The sequence below is a fragment of the Alosa alosa genome, chromosome 5 (genome assembly GCF_017589495.1).
Source record: "Alosa alosa isolate M-15738 ecotype Scorff River chromosome 5, AALO_Geno_1.1, whole genome shotgun sequence".
Lineage (NCBI taxonomy): Eukaryota > Metazoa > Chordata > Actinopteri > Clupeiformes > Clupeidae > Alosa > Alosa alosa.
The window spans coordinates 4,541,426-4,563,736 of NC_063193.1; the positions used below are offsets into that span (position 1 = coordinate 4,541,426).

General features: G+C 41.4%; 2 protein-coding genes and 3 non-coding genes across 7 annotated transcripts; all 5 read right to left on the bottom strand.

Annotated features, from left to right (window-relative positions):
* Positions 1-533: 533 nt before the first annotated feature.
* Positions 534-606, bottom strand: trnac-gca. The gene has a single exon. It is a non-coding gene; the product is annotated as a tRNA-Cys (tRNA).
* A 683-nt stretch (positions 607-1,289) lies between these two features.
* trnac-gca lies at positions 1,290-1,361 on the bottom strand. The gene has a single exon. It is a non-coding gene; the product is annotated as a tRNA-Cys (tRNA).
* A 684-nt stretch (positions 1,362-2,045) lies between these two features.
* Positions 2,046-2,117, bottom strand: trnac-gca. The gene has a single exon. It is a non-coding gene; the product is annotated as a tRNA-Cys (tRNA).
* Positions 2,118-6,581: 4,464 nt separating this feature from the next.
* Positions 6,582-8,624, bottom strand: si:ch211-170d8.2 (uncharacterized protein LOC571755 homolog). Its single transcript, XM_048243927.1, has 3 exons — positions 7,986-8,624; positions 7,660-7,804; positions 6,582-7,385 (listed from the first exon to the last, which is right to left on the bottom strand). The coding sequence occupies exons 1-3, from the start codon at positions 8,386-8,388 to the stop codon at positions 7,031-7,033; spliced, it is 903 nt and encodes a 300-aa protein (XP_048099884.1). The 5' UTR covers positions 8,389-8,624; the 3' UTR covers positions 6,582-7,030.
* Positions 8,625-9,317: 693 nt separating this feature from the next.
* On the bottom strand, positions 9,318-20,727 carry hps4 (HPS4 biogenesis of lysosomal organelles complex 3 subunit 2). 3 transcript variants are annotated; one of them, XM_048244147.1, is made up of 13 exons: positions 20,594-20,727; positions 19,903-19,999; positions 19,317-19,407; positions 18,432-18,575; positions 17,931-18,038; positions 16,960-17,076; positions 16,355-16,449; positions 15,677-15,716; positions 15,204-15,337; positions 12,723-13,512; positions 10,959-11,085; positions 10,426-10,537; positions 9,318-10,221 (listed from the first exon to the last, which is right to left on the bottom strand). In XM_048244147.1, the coding sequence occupies exons 2-13, from the start codon at positions 19,935-19,937 to the stop codon at positions 10,050-10,052; spliced, it is 1,965 nt and encodes a 654-aa protein (XP_048100104.1). In that variant the 5' UTR covers positions 19,938-19,999; positions 20,594-20,727; the 3' UTR covers positions 9,318-10,049. The 3 variants fall into 3 exon arrangements, with proteins under 3 accessions (XP_048100104.1, XP_048100103.1, XP_048100102.1); XM_048244146.1 differs by having other exon boundaries at positions 15,644-15,716; positions 19,903-19,996; positions 20,594-20,726; XM_048244145.1 differs by having other exon boundaries at positions 15,644-15,716; positions 20,594-20,726.
* Between the last annotated feature and the right edge of the window lie 1,584 nt (positions 20,728-22,311).

Genomic DNA, 22,311 nt, shown 5'->3' on the forward strand with positions numbered 1-22,311 from the left:
GCAATTCCAACTTGTGCCAGAATTTTGGGTGGTAGCAAAATAGTCAGGTCTGTGGTAAAAGAGCAGATTTCATTTTGTTCCTTTGAGTAAAATCAGCTAATCTTCCATGGAGGACTTGGTGTTGAAAACAGCCAGTGAGCCTCACCGTGTCCATTTTGACGCTTTTTCTCGCACAACCACTTCCCCTGCGATGGGTCTGTCCATTGCCACTTCAAATAAAAGCCCTTGTCAGGAGTGGATTCAAACCCACGCCTCCATTCGAGACCAGATATCCCTTGCCTGAGGAAGGTATCGCCGCCTTGAGTCTGGCGCCTTAGACCGCCGCCATCCTGACTGGCAGAGCTAAAGTGAGACGAGCTGCTTCAAGCTTGTGTTTTTGCGGTGGAGACTGTGGAGACACATTTTCAGCAGTCCTTTCATGTTCAGTTGAAGCATTTGCTTTCAGGTCAAGGAGACCAGTTTACCAGGCTGATACAAAACGCGGAAAAGAGTTAGGCAAACATATTTGCGGACGCCAGCTTTGTGCATGTTTGAGGGGGCACCAGGATTTGAACCTGGGACCTCTTGATCTGCAGTCAAATGCTCTACCACTGAGCTTATACCCCTGCTCAGCGAGGTGAACCCAGAGTGTTGCTTATTTTGTATCACACTGCGCTGAAACACCTCAAACACTGCTGAACTCAAGCATTTCTTTTACCTGTCTGACTGTCTTCACTCTCTGAGTGGCAAAGGCACTGCTCTCAACTGAATGCAATTACATCTTGTGCCAGATTTTTTGGGTGGTAGGAAAAAAGTCAGGTCTGTAGTAAAAGAGCAGATTTCATTTTGTTCCTTTGATAAAATCAGCTAATCTTCCATGGAGGACTTGGTGTTGGAAAATAGCCAGTCAGCCTCACCGTGTCCATTTTGACGCTTTTTCTCGCAAACCATTTCCCTGCGATGGGTCTGTCCATTTCCACTTCAAATAAAAGCCCTTGTCAGAAGTGGGATTCGAACCCACGCTATCATTCGAGACCAGAAATCCCTTTGTAAGAGGAAGGCACGCCGCCTTGAGTCTGGCGCCTTTAGATCGCCGCCACCCTGACTGGCAGAGCTAAAGTGAGACGAGCTGCTCTAAGCTTGTGTTTTTAAGGGGTTGAGACTGAGGAGACACATTTTCAGCAGTCCTTTCATTTTCAGTTGAAGATTTTGCTTTCAGGTCACGGAGTGACCTGTTTACCAGGCTGACACAAAAAGCGGGTAAGCCAGTTAGGCAAATGTATTTGCTCACGCCAGCTTATGCATGTTTGAGGGGGCACCAGGATTTGAACCTGGGACCTCTTGATCTGCAGTCAAATGCTCTACCACTGAGCTATACCCCCTGCACAGTGTGGTCGACCAGACTGTTGCTTATTTTGTATCACATTGCGGCTGAAACGCCCTCAACACTGCTAAACTCAAGCATTTCTTTACCTGTCTGACTGTCTTCACTCTCTGGAGTGGCAAAGGCACCGCCTCAACTGAATGCAATTACATCTTGTGCCAGAATTTTTGGGTGGTAGGAAAAAATAGTCAGGTCTGTAGTAAAGAGCAGATTTCATTTTGTTCCTTTTGAGTAAAAAATCAGCTAATCTTCCATGGAGGACTTGGTGTTGGAAAATAGCCAGTCAGCCTCACCGGTGTCCATTTTGACATCTTTTCTCGCACAACCATTTCCCTGCGATGGGTCTGTCCATTGCCACTTCAAATAAAAAGCCTTTGTCAGAAGTGGGATTCGATCCCACGCCCCATTCGAGACCAGAAATCCCTTGCCTGAGGAAGGCATCGTGGCCTTGAGTCTGGCGCTTTAGACCGCCGCCATCCTGACTGGCAGAGCTAAAGTGAGACGAGCTGCTCAAGCTTGTGTTTTTTTTTGGAGGAGACTGAGGAGACACTTTTTCAGCAGTCCTTTCATGTTCAGTTGAAGCATTTGCTTTCAGGTCACGGAGTGACCAGTTTACCAGGCTGACACAAAAACGGCAAAAGAGTTAGGCAAAAGCATTTGCGCACGCCAGCATGCATGTTTGAGGGGGCACCAGGATTTGAACCTGGGACCTCTTGATCTGCAGTCAAATGCTCTACCACTGAGCTATACCTCCTGCACAGCGTGGTCGACCAGACTGTTGCTTATTTTGTATCACATTGCGGCTGAAACGGCTGCTTAATATAAGATTATTACATTTGGTTAGATATCAGTTTTTGCAGTGCTGGGAAGTTATTTTATTGGATAGTTTTCATACTAGTTTGAGCTTTTGTGGACATTTAGATTCAAATTAAGTTGAAACCGATGTCTTTCTATGATGACATTTTTATGTATTTTCAGAAAACTTGAGGTAAGTTTATTGTTATCTTAGAAATACATTTTGTCTTAAAATTAGTTTTTCCCACTGCCACTGGTTTTAAGATTTTGAGGATAGAGATTATTGGTAATGCATTCACCTTCAAATTTGTTGAACACTGTAAGTGTTTATTCAAGCTTTAACATGTTCTAGAACAAATTAGAGTATGTACAATCCTGGAACTCAGCAATTGATTAAACATAGTCTACTGTATATTAAACATGTCAATGATTTCCCCCTTCTCTACTGTTGAAACTATGTGCTACAGGCCATTGTCTTTAATTACATTTGGAAGGTGTTAAGCAGCTTAAACCCATTACTAAGATCAGAGAAGTCATCAATTACTCAATTGTTGATTTCCCAGTAGCTGTTGGGATTTTATTGTCATTAAACAAGTTTTAATGTATTTAATCAGTCAATCAAGAAATCTATCAGTCTGATGTACTTGAATATGTATATGATTATTTTAATCCCGTCAGAGATGCCGACAACACAGCTACAGCTCACACCTTTGAATGGCCTCCCTGAGATGGTATGGTGAAAGGTTGATATAAGTAGCTCATTTCAAGAGTAACCACCTCCAGAGAGACACCCTCCAACAGAGCAGATAACCAAACTACACTTGTGTAAGGTACTACTTTTAAATATTCTTATACATAATATTTGTTATTATATTTTTATATTTATATTATAAATAATTTATAATATAATAATTTGTTCATATATGTTCTTGCTTTGTAATTGTACAAAAACCACAACATAATGTTTGCACATATATAGTGATAGTAATGGTGAGACAGTAATTACCCACATTCATTTTTGCAATTCACAGGGTTAGACAGCAGCCTACAGGCACTACAGACCATGGGCAATGGAATATCCAGCCTTCATCTGTCTCAGCCATTGGGGAAAAAAGGCAGCTTTCATTTATACAAAGAGGACAAAGCAAAGCTGGAGGACACCCTAGGCAGACCAGAAGCTGACCTGTGGAGAGTTACTTCATGCAAGGAAGGCCCAAATCGCTTTTTGCGAAGCAGGAGCTGCCGGAACCGCTATGTAAATCTAACTGCGGATAATGCCGATGATCACAAGATCTGGACCTCATGGGAAGCCTGCAACAATGCTTTTGTAGAAGAAAAGCACTTGTAAATACAACTATGGACACTTTGGTGATTTGTTTTCTGTTTATGCTTAACACCACAGATCTTAGAGCATAGCGCTCTAGAATCTTTTGTTTTTTTTTTTTTTTACTTTGACCAGTCCTCAAGTAAAATGGATACTATTGCTTGTTTCTCAACAGATACAACACAGTGTTTTGCTTTGTTATTAGGCTATTTCTACATTTGCATTGCATTTTTGCATTTTTCATAATTTTGTTATTAATTAATAAAGATCGATTATTATTGATATAGACTATTTTATAGTGGGTTTAGATGGGTTCAGTCATCTATCAAAGTTTTGTCTATGCCAATCACGTCAGTTCAGAGGAGTTTAATTCTGGATTCCCTAATTGTATGTATAGCTTATATCATCTAGCTAATTTTGTATGACATGTCTGGCACTCGATCAACAAACTTCCATAATAATTTTTAAGCAGTCTGTTAAGATTATGTAAAGTTGTTAGATAAATAAATTGCCATCTGCATTTGGTGGTGGCAGGCCCTGGGGTGGGCCATCAAAATAAATATGTCCAATAAACCTGTTATACGTGGCTTTCCTCAGTGGGTATCAGTATATCAGTATCATCAACTGTTAACTTTTATTTTTTTCCCTACCATCTTCAAGCATTGCATTCCTTACTACTGATGAACTGGGAGAATGAATAACTCATATGATGAGTGAGTTATAATAACTATGACTACACATAGGTTCAAGGGCGGATTAAGGTGGTCATGGACCACATTTTCTGTGAGGCCCCCTCCCACAAAATGCAACATACAACTGAACCACCAGATACTCATACAACATCACTGCAATGTTGGTACAGCAACAGCTGAACACCAAACAAGCCTACTCACACCAGGCAGCATCCTAAAATGCAGCAATTGAACCACCAAATACTCAGACAAGACATCCATGCAGACAACTTCCTTACAGCAACAACCAACATCAAACAAAAGCCATATAGCCTACGATTTGCTACACCAGCAGACAGTTTAGGCTATAATAATCCACAACAAAGCAGTTAGGCCTATGAACTAGCCTCCTACCTTTAGAAGTCTTTCGTCAAATCCAATTCGTGCAGGATATCAATGGACACCAGAGACAGTTGTTTCAATCTGCGTTGGCTCATTGGACCTTTATTTTAACGTCCCAGTTTTGAAAAAGAGCGCTTTTTATTGACAAAGTCGCGGTGCTCTGAATGTGATGCATGGACATTGCCGCTGTCGTTAGCATATGGCTAGTGTTCTCAGAGTTGTAACGTTATCTCCATCAACCGTGACACTACGTTTACATAGACTTTAATATTCCGACTATTGACCTTGTTCAGAATAACTCAATATTGCGATTATGGGGTTTATGAGCATTGTTAGAATCCCTTGCATGACAGTTCTCTGTTTTCCTCATGTGGTTTAGGCTACTCAAACACAAGGCGGCAGCAGCCCTTTTTTGCAGGAGCTGTTGGTCTCGCTGTTCTGTAGCTCTTAGAGCAGTGGTCCCCAAACTACGGCCCAGCCCGCCACTTAATTTTGGGTGGCCCCCCAAAACATGTCCGTGGTATATAGCATCTGGCCCGCATGGGAGTACGACATCGTCAAACTATAACCTCCGTAATTTCCCCCATTCATTCTCTATGGCGAGTCTTAACAGAACACATGTAATACTATTTTTGTCCACTGGTGGTTGTTTTGGCGCTGTTTCGCGTTTGCCATCGAAAACGGAATGAAAAGTAGACCTACCTGCAAACAATGTAAGAGGCCTATGCTGACTGCATCAGTGCTCAAAGTATTCTACAAGTTTATCAATTAATTGTTAATAACTAACTTCTATTCAAGTAATATTTCTGGGACTTGCTGGGATATTTTTTTCTATACGTTATTCATTCGTTCAAATGTTCATACAAATTCACAAAGTTCTCATCAGGTGAGTGAAAGTGGTCATTTCAGATGTTTTTGCCAGCACTTCATAAAACTCTCATAGTTTGAGAACTTCAAATTATTTGTAGGATATTGCTTGTTCACAACTTGAGCTGTGTATGCAAAGACACAGAGTTCAGAGTTCACACATTTTGAATAAAATACACTTTTGGGACTCCCTGCTAATACTTTTGGGAATGCTATTTTTTATTAGAATTATTTCATTTGAGCTACATTTTACACTGATATGGCATGATTGCAATATAATCACAGCTAACAATGGTATTAAATTGCAGTAGCCTATGATTAAATGTAATGGAATATTCAACTAAGGTAGACTGCTGTTGTTCACAGCACTAAGCTATTTATGGTTACTAATATACTCTGAGTCTCTGGCCCTCTCTTAGAGCCAGGCATAGTGAGCTGGCCCTTGGAAGAAAAAGATTGGGGACCACTGTCTTAGAGCCTTTCGCTTTTGCGAAATTCCTTGAATTTCCCCTTGAGGATCAATAAAGTATCTATCTATCTATCTATCTTTTGAGCCCCATTCTCATATCTTCTTTCCGACATTTGAACAAATTATTTATCTTTTATATGGCCAATGGGAAGGCTGGCACACGTGCCCCTAGGCTGCAGCCATATCTAGCCTAGATGCATTGATCCAGGCCTGCATAGAGGTACGATTGTTTTACTCACCTTAGTAGGCTATGCTTCCATTTCCCTGGCCTTGAGCTTGAGCAATAATTAGGCCACTGCAATGATGGATATTCTTTCCATGACTAACATGAATTAAGTGAGTTGTAAACCACACATATGTAGGCTACAACTAGCCTACTTTCTCCACACACTGATCAAAGCTCTTGTAAAATGGAGGCATACAAAGTTGATGTGAATGTCATGACATCATGAAATGTTTTTAACTAAATTCCGCTTAGAAAGAGAAACTATTATGGACCTATGAAGAGAGGTTTGAATTGTATGTCCATTTAATCATGTCTTGTAAAACACTATTGTTTAGCAAATGTACTGTATATATATTTTTGTAAAACATCACAAGCATTAATATATAAAAGTAGGCTACACACAGAGGGAAATCTATGAATTAATAGATTTATTTACATAACTTTACAACTTTACATAACTGCATGCTTTATATCTTAAACATCCTAAGATGTAAACACACTGTTTTGTTTAAAAAAGACATGTTCATATAAACTATGTTCTTATATACAGTGTTTAGTGTGACAACACCAATATAAGTTAATATATTCAACTTTCAGAGAAGTGCACAATATCCCCTTTAAGATGGGCACTTAAGGTCCAAGTAAACTTTATGCAGCTGACCAGCTGAGCCGGGGGACAAAAGGGGGCATTTAGAGGGAAGTGTTAAGCCAGATAATGGTGAGATATTCACAGGCCATTCACACCAGTTGTTAGTGAAGAGAAAGGAGAGTAGACCGCAGGATTTGAGAGCTTGGATACTAATCCATCGCCTCCAACTGCAGGTTCATTGTTTGTGCGCATGCCCACATGTTTGTCAGCATTAAGAGTAGTACTCAACTCTATGTGATATAGCCTTTTCCAACTCACTCATATCTATCTGTATGAGAGAGTGATAAATGGGGTGTGCTGCAATTTAACTTCATTTGCCTCGCATGGCACAGCTTTCCCACTCTTCCAGCAATGCAGTGCGAAACCCAGCTCTAACGCCTCTAGCAGGGGGCTGGCAGTCTCCCCTCCGCCCCATGCCGGGTCCTCTGTGTCTTGCAGTGCCTGGGCCATTTCCTGGGGCTCCACTGTGGCCCCTGGCCTTGTCAGGCCCCCCAACCGGCGCATGTGTATCAGGCTGGGGCTTCCTTGTACTCTACCCACCGTCTGCTGCAGTGCTTGGAAGAAGAAGAGGAGGTCCAGCTTTGTTTCCTCAAAACCATCTCTAGACCTTGAGTGGTACCTGAAGCGGGAGGGGAAGAAAAGTCAGGGTAGATGATGAAAACACTTGCCATTTTATTGCTTTTCTTTCTTCAGAGGAACAATGGCAGTAATCAAAGTAGTCAGAACCAACATGGAGTTAAAATTTCATGATTTTTTTTGTTGTACAATATTGCACAGAGTGGATTTAGGACAAAGTTAAGAACGAGTTTTTAATCAGTTGAGAGGAATTAACACAAAACAACAAAAAACTATAGAAAAATACATCATTCATGATTTGAAAGGAGAAATCTCACCTGGTGGGTAGCTTGCGTTTGTCCAGATATAGTATTAATGGCTCCACTTTCAGATGCTGAGGATTTGAGAGGTGAAGGTGCATTTCAGCTCGAATGACAGCAACAGACAAAACATCCTGGCTGAGAATGAACTCTAAATCAGTACCTGTGGAAATGAAAGAAGTAATGGTAGTCAAAAAGGTCGAACACTTTTCATAGTCAACCAAAAGGCAGGCAGTGTCATTCATTGTATTGCTTAGGCCTGCAGAAAATCAGTAAAGGAACAGCGCAAATGAGAAAATTGCAAAAACAGCGACTGCCCAATTCTAATTAAGAGATGCTCCTACCATGATGCAGTCGGCCTTGAATTCCCTTCACACTTCCACAGTGGTATCCCATTTGACAGCATCGATATACCCGTCTAATGAAGCGGAAAAGCGGTTGCTCAGGAAAAACAGTCCGCAGCGCACTTCCCTCTAACATGGAATGTACCCTGATGCGATACAACTTTTCTTGGCTGTCCACTGGTCCGGTGGCCTCATTCCACGGAGCAGTCAAAACGGCGCATTGCTCCATGTCAGAGTCCACACTTCCACGACGAACTCGCCGATGCGAATTGATCCGCAAATCCGTATTTTCTCTGACAGATTTAAATCGCTGTACCAGAAGCACGCGGCTTTGCGCAGTTATTATTAAAACCATGACACACAGAAAGATTAAAACAATCCGTGCAAGATGTCCTGCGGCCATTGTTGTGGTAGTTCTTGTCGTTTAATTGTACAGTTGATGACCTATGGTTTAACTGTAATTTAATATTCCCCAGAACGTTTTATCCAACCGTCCAGCATGAATCCCTCCACGGCGCCAAGTGAAGTGTGTAAATGACTGGGGTTATACATTCATTCCCGTATCTCCGACAAAGTTTTTTACGTTTTGCGTTGACCGAAATTTGAGACCGGACTCCCAATTTCTCCTCCCCCTGTTTTGTTCGAACTTTTAAGTAGCCTACCCATTCACACTCCCCGTCGGTCCTTACGGTGCGTTCGCATAATGAGGCAACTAAAGCACGTAGGTTCCAAACCTATTCTCATTCAGCAGTAAGTGTAATGACCCCCTAATTACGCTGGATCAGGACCATTACCAAGCGACTCATTAGCAAGAGAAATGACACCCATCGCGCGAGATAGTAAAACTTTCTTCAAGGCTCGTATTCAGTGGGTGACCTCTACTATCAGATGAGCAGGCAACCCGCCGAGAAATTTCAAATGAGCTCACCTCAACTGCAAAAGAAGATGAGTAGTAGGCCTAAGTACAAAAGAAGATACCCTTCTACATGTTTATGTAGAAAAGTGGTATTCAGACATAGAGGAGAAATCTCACTTTATCGGATTTAAATATAATCGAGAATGCGGTAGCCTACCTGAGATGAGGGACCGCGCAGACTGTCAGAATACAGGTGCGTAATTTGCACCCTCAACAGACTAGTACTAATTGCCACATGATCAGGAGGGACACAAATAATGATAATTAAATGCTACTGGTCAATTAGCATATATGTGTGATGTGTTAAAAAATAATTTGTTGAATCGGTTAACACTAAAATACATCCGTTTTTGGGTTCCTCAGTGGCCAGTGTTTTGGTCGTAAGCATGTTCCATTGAAGTTTATCAAACCACACCTTTAATAACAAGCATCTTTATTTTCCAGAAGGCACATTGTACAACATTTCAAAAGTCTTCTTAATATATTAAAATCAATGTATAAAGACAAAAACTGCCTTTCTATAATTCCACTGTACATTTTGTTCAGGCCTGGTGCTGGCCTACTTCCCACCCCTTGTCAAGACCATTATGAATGAAAGCTTGTGTAATAGTGGGGGTTTGCCCATTTCAGACTGCAAAGAGAGGGGAGACAACAAATAGGGTGGAAATGCTCTGCCCAATTTGAAACATGTGGATCAGGATCAGTGTGTGAAAATAAAGCACCAGCAACATTTGCATATACAAATAACATAGCTTACAACATGTACCTACTTATAATTTAAGAAAATTAGAAAATGTTTTATGGAGTGTGCATGTGTCATGTTAAATCTCTGTTTACATTGAGAAAAGTGCAGCATGAGTTTCAAGAGTACTCCTATGATAACAAAAAATATCTTTAATAAGCTTTTCTAGAAAATAAAAATAAAACAGTTTACTTGTGCAGCACAGGGTTCTTACAGCTTGTATACTACTTTGTGCCAGAGATTAACCCTTAAAAAGACATGCCACCCACATCAGTACAAGAAAGGCAGAGAGGCAGGAATGCGTGCTTTGTAAAGAAACTTTCATGTGTTGATGCACATAGGTGGTAAGATCAGCTCAAAAGCTCCTCTAATTATCCGCGACTTGCTTTTTAAGCCCCCACGGCGCTCAAAGCAGGTTGACCCCATGCTTGAGCAGCCGATGGCGGGCTTTGCTGGGCAGAGAGAAAGCGCTGTCCTGGTGGTTGGGGATGCCAGAGTTCCTGACTGAGGTGGCGTGCTGCAGGAAGTAGGTCTCTTGAGCTGTGCTGCGCGTGCCATATACAGCTGCCCCCGCACTCCTGACACACACACACACACACACACACACACACACACACACACACACACACACACACACTTATACATTTTTACATTTCATCAATAGGAGTAAATAAGAGCAGTAAGAGACATTAAACCTCTGTGCTCTGATCATTTAAATAAAACAGTGGCACCGAACCTCCCCCCAGACACACACACACACACACACACACACACACACTCACCTGACAATAGCTTCCTGCAGAGTCTGTGTTTGAGAGAAATGGGAGTGGAGAAGGGCTGTGGCCCTCACAAAGGAGCGATCGTGAGGTGCAACTGACCGTCCAGACAGGTTGGCTGCAGACACATAGACAACACGTAGCGGGTGAATAGTGGTGCGATTGCAATGTAAAAAAAACAAGCAACTACACACGTCACGTGTGCACACACACACACACACACACACACACATTCTCATCTGTTACTCATTCTCATCTGGGACATGTGTGTGTGATAGTCGATGTGTTCTAGTTGCAGTTGTGCCTGTTTGTTTATATAGTGTGTGTGTGTGTGTGTGTGTGTGAGAAAGAGAGAGCGAGAAGAGTCTGGTAGAAGGAAATAACTGAATATCGTATTGAGTGTTCATGTTTGTATAGTAACAGCTTCATAACAACAATTCCTGCAGGTTTGCTTGTGTGTTCGTGCCCGAGTTCATTAATGTTCTGTTTGCATGAGCGATTGAGAGATTATGTGTTTGTCTGTGTGAAAAGTCTCTTACTAGTGAGTGTGTTCTGGATGCTGTCGTAATGAGCGAAAGTGTAAGGCCCAAGGGGCCCCAGGCCCCCAGCTGTACTGGTCCCCAGGTGAGCCTCCAGTCCATTCAGAGATGCCAGGCTGCTGTGGTACTGCACAAAGAACACAACCAGACACATCTCATATGAATACAGCATCAACATCAACACAAACTCTTTAGGATGGTCTGTGCTAGTGATGCACCGATATATCGGCAGGCTATCGGTATCAGCAGATATGGGCCGTTTTTGCTGCCATCGGCCACCTGCAAAACGTATTAGTGGCCGATATTTTCAAATATGCTGGTCACGACTAAATCGCTGATAAGCGTCGCCAACCTATTCTAAGAGTGCAGATCTGAAAACTTTCCATAGGGAGTAGCAGAGGGATATGCAAGATTAAAGTTCTTTTCTTCTCTCTCCAGGGCTTACATTTCACTGCGGGATTGAGGGTATTGCGCATAATTTGTTCAAATCCCGCAACTCTAGCCATCATAATGCGAGAAATCACCGCATACACTTTACAGCATGTCTGATGACGTTAATCTAATCATGACGTGGTGTGAATGCGGGGCTACTGACCAGATGGATCAACTACCGAGTTGAATTGAACATAGCCTCACGCAGACACGCACACACACACACAGAGAGAGAGAGAGACAGAGAGAGTGAGAGAGAGAAAGAAATACTTTGCGCTTATAGGCTACGCAACATGACAAACTTTTACATTTGGAGAGCTCCTTGCTAACTAGCTCAGGTCACGTCTGTCAGTAGCCTAGTGCTCACTGAAATCATTAATGAACATTGCAAGACACTTATCTCTTCTATGATCCCAGAAAGATTTTCTTCGACTTGTTAGTTTTTTGAACATTTATTTCATCTAATGATGTAGAAAACATAATGAATTGCATCCACATATCCTTATGCACTAGTATGCACAACTTTTATTCACTAGCCTAAAACCGTGAAACTGAAGGCTAATTACTCTCACATACTTCTTAAAGTGACATGCACTCAATTACACATCACCAATGTGCACTCAATTAGACCTACACACCACATTAAAGATATGCCTAAGTGTTATAGTTTAAAAATAAAGTATTCAAATAACTAAATATATGTTTAGCTACTAGTAATTATGAAGATTATAAAATACTATACATTATTTACGAAATATGTTTAGCTACTAGTAATTATGCAGATTATAAAAGACTATACATTATTAACTAAATACACTTTATATGAATTTCAAAATATATGAAATAGAAACATGACACAAGCCATCATTTTATATTCAATATTACTGATGACCCCCCCCCCCGCCCAAATTGTGTAAATTCCCCCTACATGAAGAATCTAAGGGGGAAATTCCACCGTCATTGAAAAAATAATTTTATGCTCTTTCTTAATGCTCTCTCTTCTAATTTTCTTGTTGAAAAAAATTGAAATGTATTTTGAATACTTTTTTGCCAGCAAAGGTGTATAAAAAAAAATAATATTAGCATTATCGTTATCGGCCAAAGTGAAATTTTAAATATCGCTATCGGTATCATTCCAGAATTTCAATGAAATAAACCTGACAGATGGGTCCCAGAGAAGGGGCACAGCCATTTTATAGTTTGATGCAGTTTTAGACTAATAATCAATTATTGAAAGTGCATGATTGAGTTTAAAAAATGCTGTGCATGTTTCAAATAGTTTCAGATAGAGCATCTGTGTGCACACACGCACGCACGCACACAGTCACTTACCACTTCCTCCACAGCTGCCTGGTCACTGTGGAAGTGAGGTTCCACCAGCAGGGCAAGAACCAGCGCTCTCACCCTATGCTGGTACAGGGCCATGGGCAGCAACACCTCCGATTCTGACTCCAACGATGACGAGAGCTCTCCCACCCCACCCTCCACTCTGCCCTGCATCCCAGTCTCTCTCTTCACTCCATCCTTCACACCTTCCCCACCGTTCAGCTCAATCTTTCTTCCACCGTTCTTCATGTTTGCTTTTCTCTCCTCCTCATCGCTCTCCTGGTTGTCTTTTGTCATGTTCAGCTTCTTCATCTTCTTCTCTAGTATGGTCTCTGGGGAGTCCAATCGGATTGACGGCTCAGACCAGTTCAACAGCAGCTCGTGATGGCTTGTGTCTGACAGCTCGTCCTCACAGGAGCTCTGGTCAGAGTGGCAGCTGGAGGCTGGTTCCTTGTGATGGCCGTTTGTGTGGCGTCCGTTTCCATTCTGCAGGATCAAGTCGTTGCTTGCCTCCATCTTGCATCGACCCGTCCCCATCTCCACCTTTCTGACACAGCCATTAGCCGTCTTACTTTTTACCCCTTCCTCCTTCAGTTCACAAGACGCGATCCCATTGGACAGACCGTGGTCATGTGACTTGGCGTTGGCAGGGCCGGTGTTCTCCGGCTGGTGAACGGGGCTGAACTGGGGGTCCAGAGTAGCAGCAGCCGGTTCAGCGGGGGGAGTGTCAGAGAGAGTCCGTGACAGAAGGCGAGACTTTCTTGGTCGAGGTGGGGGCTGGGGCGTACAGTGAGACCTGAGAAAGACAGATATACAAACAGACATGATGAAGAGACAGTGTATGAGATTTATTTTTCAACATTAAATATATAACCCTGTGAAGACCCTGTGTGGATGTTTATTTTTCAAGACTCCAGATAAGATAATTGGAGATGATTTAAGGGAGTTAATTAAAAGCACAAATCCAACAGTCAACTACTGTGGTGACATTGAGAAAAATGTGATTAAAACATACAGACTAAAATAACTACCATTTGAGGCGTGCCACTAGCCTGGCTAACGGCAAACCTCATCTCATTGAGATGGGGTCTGGGAACTAGACATTAATTTTCTCGTATTTGAAACGTGGTTTACGAATGCCCAGAGCCATTTATTGGGCGCTACGAATGTCTATCAAATGCGTCTGTACGTAGCTCATAACCGCTTCTGTGTGTCGTCATCGTCTTGCTGCCCTCCCTCCGTTCTGTGATTGGTTCCTTCGTTGAGGTGAAAACGAAGTCCATGGAATACAGGCTGCCTAGCAGCGTGAATAAAATTGCGCGTGTAAGGCAGCATGGGAAAACCCAGGCTAGCGTGCCACGACGAAATGAGTCCAGTGTCACGGAAATCCATGTCAAGATATAATGCATTTTCTAATTTCACCACAAACACATTCCTTTACCTCTCATCTATCATTCATAGACGTATCTTACTGTAAAACGACCTAAAAATATGTGTAGGCTGCGCATTAAAGTTTGGACAAAAAAGTTGATGTTTTTCTTCCCCGTTCAGACGCTTGTTGTGTGAGAACAAGAAAGTTTCCGTTTTCTTTGGTCTGATAACTTCGTGTTTTGGCTTTCGGCCTCTTCAAGAAGTCATCATAAATAGGCTATCTACTTGTAATTATTCTGAAGAAAATTTCTATTTGAGCCAAGAGATTTAGGAGGAAAAAAGGCAACCTAACCTACTTATGCAACGAAACTAAACATACAGTTGTTGCTGACCAGATTCCTCACAGAGATTGCACCCGATTCAATATGTTTTGGAGTTAGCGGCCTATATAAAACACAAACATTAGGCTATGCATTAAGCATTAGGCTATTGATGTCCTTGTCGTCTTCAGAAGTTGATCGAACATTATAGGCTACCTCACAAGTTATAGTTAACTACGAATGCCTCACAAGTTTTACCACCTGCGTGAATGGAGCACATGCTGCGCTGTGTAGTTCAAATCTTTTCAGATTCTGAAGCAATTCAATCTTTGGCTACGGATTTCTTTGGAGAACGTACAACAGAGATTGACAGAGACAGCACTGCGGCTATTTTAATTCCAAAGGCAAAGGGAACTTTATCAGGATGCATCGTCTTGTGGTGATTGGTTGAGAGGAAATATACAGAATATGCTCATTTACACTTCACAAACTTTATAGCTAGTTTTCTTAAAATTTGTTTTTGTTTTGCTGAGATGAGGATAGCTTTTACATTTTGGCCTATATCTCTGGGTTGGCTAAACAGAATTGAACAAATGACCCCTTGTTTTAAACCCTAAGGTCTGTGGATTATACATATCCAATAAACCAGACTAATTTTGTTGTGGAAATTTTACTATTTTCATACAATTACATTTTATATTCATTTTGTATAAATAGTATAAAATAATTGTATTCTACCACCTCTTATTATTTTCTATTATTTGGTTATCGGGTTGTGACATGTTTGAGACTGTACCTGCAAGTCCTGTCCACAGGGGGGCTGCGCAGCGCCTGAAGCTCGGCAGGGGTGAGGAACACTGGCGTGGTTCCTGTGCAGGGAGAGGGCGTACCAGAAGCACTGTTGATCCCATTGGCCGCAGGCCTATGGTCCTACAAGAAAAACAGAGTGTGTTGTCAGTCTCACTGCTGTGTGGTGATTCTGCATGGTTGATGTTATCAGTCATGTTGGGTCATGGACTTAATATTCCCAGAAGCCAAAATTGCTGAGAAAAGAGTGAGTGTGCTGTTCTCTGCACTGATGTTGATTGGACGCTTCTGCTGAATTACTACAAAATGACTACAAGAAGTGAATTGATAGCGGGTAGTTGGTCTCACGCATGTAATACAGTTTTAAATGAATTTAATTAAGAGTTTTAGAGTTTAATCACAGCAATGTAACATGAAACACATGCATACTTGATTGTAGCTCTCTGTTTCATGGACCATCACCTTCACTGTTAAATCAGGAGGCATCTGAGTACTCACAACCCTGTAAAACAAAATCAGTGCAAATTAAATTTATTGAATTAAAATGATATCAAAAACAAGCAAAACAGGATCCTGACAGAAATGTTGGTGAGTCATACAGAACATCAGCAATAGACCTCTGAAGTTCGTCTACAAAAAAGCTACCATCTTTGCCCATATAAGGAGATCCAGTATCTTGACATTTTTCCTGTAAGAAAATAACATGAGGATTTTGAATTATCATACCTGTTAAACTCTCGCAGGGACGAAGCAATCAGAAATGCAGACATTTTGCTTTACACACTTTTGTCCTCTACCTTCTTGTGGATACTGTGATCTTCGGTACGTTAAGATGGCACACTTTCATTTTTGCTACCTCAGAGCTAACTTGCAATGCAACTTGTCATAGGCAGTTAGGTTCAATTAACAACCAGATCTCCTTATTTGGGCAAAGATGGCAGCTTTGGTTACTTTTTGTATGTGAACTTCGGCTTCTGAATGCTGATAATTGATTGGCTGAAGTTAGCCTTGGTATAATCTGCATCTGAACTTGTTGAGAAATGTCAAAAAGTCCACTGAAGATTTTGAAGATAAAAAACGGATACTTGTTTACCAAACTTTTTTTGATCAATTAAATGTAAAACTGAAGCCATGATTTACCTGCCTCTGTAGAGTATGCATCCTGCCAACACTAGGGGGCACCGCTGACATGCCTGCAAAATTAGGGCAGCCTTCAAAAGTAAGAGAGGATCAATCTGCAGGAAAGATAAAAAAAAAAGTTACAGAGGCAGAACAGCCCTTACTGTGGAGCTTTCTTGAATATGCTGTTTATATATATATATATATATATATATATATATATGTGTGTAAATCTCATGGTAAATTCAGTTAATGCGTTGTGTAAGAGTTTAGTGTGAAATATGTGGTCCATGTGAGGTCCATGTGATCATTTTCATGCAGAGAGAATCAACCAGCTAAATTTGAATGAACCAGATTGGGTAGGACAGTTACAAAGTATCTTAAACCTTACTGAGGCAGGCATTTTTTTTTACTTTTGGGGTAGGGGGACTCATACACTAAAAACACTAAAAAGTCTTGGGAACATTAACTACTGACATGTGGTATGCATGTGGTGGCATGTGTGCGTGTGACTTATCACAATGTGTAAAACGTGTGTGTGTGTGTGTGTGTGTGTGTGTGTGTGTGTGTGTGTGTGAATCCCTGAGAGTGAGTTTAGTGTTTAGTGTGAATGCTGGGATGAGTACGTGTGTGGAGTCAATGGTCCTCAGGCAGCTGAAGATGTGATGGAGCTCTGAGGAGCCTCCCTGCAGGTGTGTGAGATACCTGGCCCAGCGCACCGCCAAATCAGCCCGACTATGCCTCTGTGATCAGGACGGAGGGCAGGAGGGAAAGACGGAGATGAAGGATGACCAGACACAACACCTTATTGACACTCAAATTAAACGTTATTTTAAAAAAAAAAGAGTTAGCCGTTGTCATTGTCCACTCCTACATCCATAAGCAATTAAAACACCTCATTACTTTTCTACTTTATTTATGTGACAGTAGCAGCAACTGGAATCCATGCATTTCCACTGAATTATTTTTGGAATCTGATCCCTTATCATACCTGTTCATTCTTACTCGTTGCTCGACTTATCGTGACTAAATTCAAGATGGCTGCAAACGCTAAACTTCGTAAAGATACTGTCTGTATAAATCGTCTTGTAAGTAAACTACCAGTGCTTTTTCAAAAGTTCTCAATGTCTCGTTTTAAATGTCAGGGCCTTCGAAGTCTACCAATGAAGTGTGGAGATACATTGAGCCTAAGTAAATGGGTGTAAAACAGTGATTTATTTGCATGGCTAGCCTGATGCGAAGCACCACTATTGAAAAAGCTGTTGGTAGCATCGGCTAACTAAGCCAGAGATTTTGGAGTGCAGGGGACAAGCCGAGATGGGCTATGAGACATACGTCCACACTCGGTATCATGTTTCAATACACTTTAGGTCATTATCACACCGGAATTCTCCTTTAATGCCAATGTTTCATTTTTTGTCAGTATCAAAATAGTCAGCTGTGCTGCCCATGCATCTGATGATACACAAAGCTAATTTCAAAAAGGTACAAGCAGTCAGTAAACATGTGTACATGTGTAAGTACACATGTGTAAATGCACACTTAAATTCCTTGTATGCCATTTGTATAACATTCATAGAAAGAGACAGTACTGTACCAGGTAACTTTGTCGTATGGGACCATTGTAGAAACAGAAGAGACTGATCAACTGGTCTAAGAGTTCACACACACTCACATCTGGAATGTCAACAGAACAACTGAGAGCCTGAGAGAGAGAGAGAGAGAGAGAGAGAGAGAGAGAGAGAGAGAGAGAGAGAGAGAGAGAAATATGAATGTTTATACTCCAGCATTCACATTTTAATTTGAGAGATACTGGGGATGGCTTTTCGAGTAAAGGAATGGGATAATGTGAGATGACAGTGCAATGATGCTTTGAAGAAAAGGATGATTCCTTAGAACCCACCCATGTGCAAGACTAAAAATGCACTATGCTGTTTGTGACTAACTAAGATAGCTAAGAGATCCACACACAAAAAGTTAGCCAGACTTCCAAGTGACAATTTGAGGTATTTCAATGATACAGTACATTGTGGTAACATGACATATAAAAGTAGTATATTAAATGACATTAAAATACTGTACCCTGAACATTACTCACCCACAGAAAGTGTTCCTTCATGCGCACAGCGAACTTGCTCCTGCGCAGCCGCAGCAGCCGCACCGGTGAGAGGGACAGCTCCGAGACGCATCGGCACACGCCGGCCAGCTGCCCACACAGCAGCTCTTGCTGATCCAGTGGAGTCTGGGGCACAGATGGAGCATGGGGTTGGGAGAGCTGTGGTCTACGTACACACCCTTACCCAGGCTCGATTCCAACCCAAGGTCAAATTCTCTCTCTCCCTCTCTCTTCCTCTCTCCCCCCCTCTCTCTCACTCACTCACTTCCTATCAGTCTTCATTGTCCCATCATATAAATGGGAAAAGAACCCCACAACAATACACTTTAAAAGGATCAAGGGGTTAAATCTGGGGAGAAGATGGAACAAGGGGTGGTGGTGGTTTAGTGGTTAGGAAACTCAACTTCCATAAGAGAAATGAGAAGGTTGTGAGTTCACTCCCAGCAGCTGCTGCCTCTGTGAGCATGTACACCAAGCTAACTTAACCCAGTGTGGCTCCAGGGATTGTGCGACTGTAGTTACTTCACTGTAATGCAAAATCTCAACAAACATCTACAGCTTCGCCTACAAGGAGTGCATGTATTTAAAAAGTCCACATCTTTATCTGTTGTTTTTTAAGGCAGTTGACATCAGCTTTCAGTCAGAAGACTTCTTCTAGTTTTTAGGCTAGGGTTTTAGTACATCAGAGAGTTCCTCATTTGTCAAATTATTTCACAACCATCTGTAGTCTTTTTTTTCTTTACCATCTGTAGTTTTTGTTTGGGCAGTAACGAGCTTCAGTAAAAAGACTAAAAAAATACTCTCTTGATCAGAAGCCAATGCCCACCTCCTTGTAGGCTAACCCTTAAGCTGCCCCTGTACACCTACCTCCTCTGGGTAAAAGAAGCATATGCCCGCTCGTGTGGGGTCCCCTTCCTCCTGGACCTTGGACCCATCATAGAGGAGGAAATAATTACACCTAAGAAGAGAAATAAATTAACATATTATTAGTCATAGCCTACCTAGTGATTAGATTAACATTTTGTTTGATCCTAAATTACCAAAAGAAACAAAAAGGTCTCAGTGTCAGGCTATTGTATAATAATTCCTGGACTAATCCTGTCTCGTAAGTATTTAGGACACTGGGGTGAACTTTGATAAATTCCCCAAGCACAATCTGAGTCACTGGACGAAACATATTTGACCAAACAGTCCAACGCAAATGTCCCAGGGGCTAACTAAGGTAGCCAACAATTTATGAAACACCAATGAGACGGTCTATCCCTTCAGGGTAGGTTTGTCAGATGATACCAAACACAGAGAAGTGTGTGTATGAACCAAGGGTGCATGAGGAACTTCTGACAAATGCTGAGCATTGTGTGTGAGAGTGAGTGAAAGAGCGAAGAAGAGAAACATAGACACATTGCACTGACAGGCTGAGACATAATTCAAAGTTTGCAGATGACTGACTCACCTCCTTGAATCTGTTGGACAGGGTGAATCGGCCATCAGATGTCGATTAGTTCGTGTTACCACTCAGATACAAGTCGTCCTTAACTCCGCCATAACTTCTTGTTTGGGACCACAGAGCATAGGTGCAGTTATAAACAAACATCCAGACACTTTTTTATTTCATAAGAAGCAACACAAGTCTAGCATGTCCCAATTGCTTTTTTATCATCTGGGCTAACTATTCTGATGATCACTGACAGCTTGCTATCTGACAAACGACTTAACGTATCTAGAGTTCCATTTTAACTTCGAGCTTTGATCGTAAACTTAACACATTGGTGTCCTCATAACTTCTTCGTTCAGCGTAGCACACAGTGATAGCCTATATCAGGGTCAAGTAATCGATGCCGAAAGTCCCGAAATTAAGACACGAACATTCAAATTGTGTTTAAGTTATCATACCACCACCACCAAGGGGCAACTACAAAAAAGTAATCATGAGAAAACACTAACTTAAGCTACATGGAGTGTTTCCCTCCGCATCAGTTCAAAATGCGTACAGTAACATCTAAGATAGTTAGCTAAATTAGCTTAGTATCAACCAACCAACAACAATAGTAACGTTAGGGTAAACAACTGTTTCTAGAAAAACAACGCTGTTAACATAACTATAACGTTGCACGTCCAAACTTACTGAACATTTCTAAACTTACTTTAGCGTAGATTCCCTGAGACTACATCCATATTTTCTAAGTTTCAGACACTTTGACCCAGTCAAGCGATTTGTGGAGGAATGTGGGTCACAAGAGAAGAATCATGTGAGAAAGAGTAAGGCAAGCATGCAGGGTCAAAACGTCTAGATTCCTCTCTGGCCAAGACATAGCGGTTTTATATGATATACCCAATGATGTTGGCTTGAAGCACTGAAATCCAACAGGAATGCATTCATAATCAATGCACTCAGGAGTTCTGTAATAAGCATGTCAACAGTAGAACCTAGGCTAGGGCCCTCTACAACCCAAATTAATTGGGACGCTTTGTAAAATGTGAATAAAAAAGAATGCTATGATTTACAAATCATGTCACCCTATTTAATTGAGAATAGTTCAAAGACAACCCAGGGCTCTACACTAACATTTTTTTCCAGGAGCACTTGTGCGCCCAAGTTAAAAAATTTAGGAGCACAGACAAAAATTTGGGAGCACAGTCAGTTCTGTACTTAACTTACACATAATCTAACATTACACTGCAGCTAACAGTTAAACATGCCAGTGCACCAATTGCGAATATTAAGAATGACTGACAACATTTAGGCTACAGGAAACAGGATTTTAAAGATCAGTGCCTATTTTATTTTCAGTATGTTCTATTTTCCTACATTTTGTTAATGTAAAATAATATAATACATTGCCATATTTGCATTTAGCCTGTATATCAAGTATCCTGCCAAATGTAGGCTAATTTATTTATTTGTGAATCCACCTGTAGCTAATCCAAATATGCCCATGGTGACCTATCTGACTGCATACTGCCTAATACTACTACTAAAACAGTCCATTTTCTCTTCCACAAAACCCAACATAGTCTAATCAAGGATATATATATATTTTTTTTATACTTTTATACTTATTTTTTTTATTTGAAATATCTGCATTGATGGGGGCAGTAGCCAAACGTTAGGCCTACTTTCGTTTTGCACTTAAGCTTGTATTCGATGTAAACAAACAAGCATGCGTGGAAGCCTGGAGTTGTCAGTAGTGTTCTACCTTTGAATAAAATGGGAGTATTAGGGGAAGCTACTTTTGTGCCTGTTCGCTACAGCTATATTTTGCATATTGCAGCCAATACGTCAACTGGGCTAAAAGGCATGTTAGGTTACCTTTCCTTCTTCTCTCACTGCATTCTCAGAATCTCATCCTGTTCCTCCTATATCCGATGAATTCGGTGGATAGAAGAACTAATTTCTTCAATCTTTTCATCTTGGCTGGCTAGTCTAACATTCCGCTTTTTCTGCGCGCTCATGGATTTCATAGAAGCGACTACTACTATCGAGTCCCAACGCGAAACTGCTAACGCGATGGGGAGGTGTAGTTTTATGCTGCATTCATGACGTGATTCTATGGTTTGCACCAGTACTGTTTCTCGATGTTGCGGTGTATTTTGTAGACAAACATTGACATGGTTAGAAGTCATTCGCACCAGTGCGCCTAGATATTTTTTTGCACTCGCACGTCATCATTTTTACTCGTATGTGCGAGTGAAATGGGCGCACTGTAGAGCCCTGCAACCGGCTATCAACTGTTGAAGGGGGGAAATTAGACTATATTACATGGAAAATATATAGCACATTTTGAATTTGATGCCAGCATCATGTCTCAAAAAAGTTGGGATGGGGGCAGCAAAAAGCTGAAAAAGTTGTGTAATGATAAAG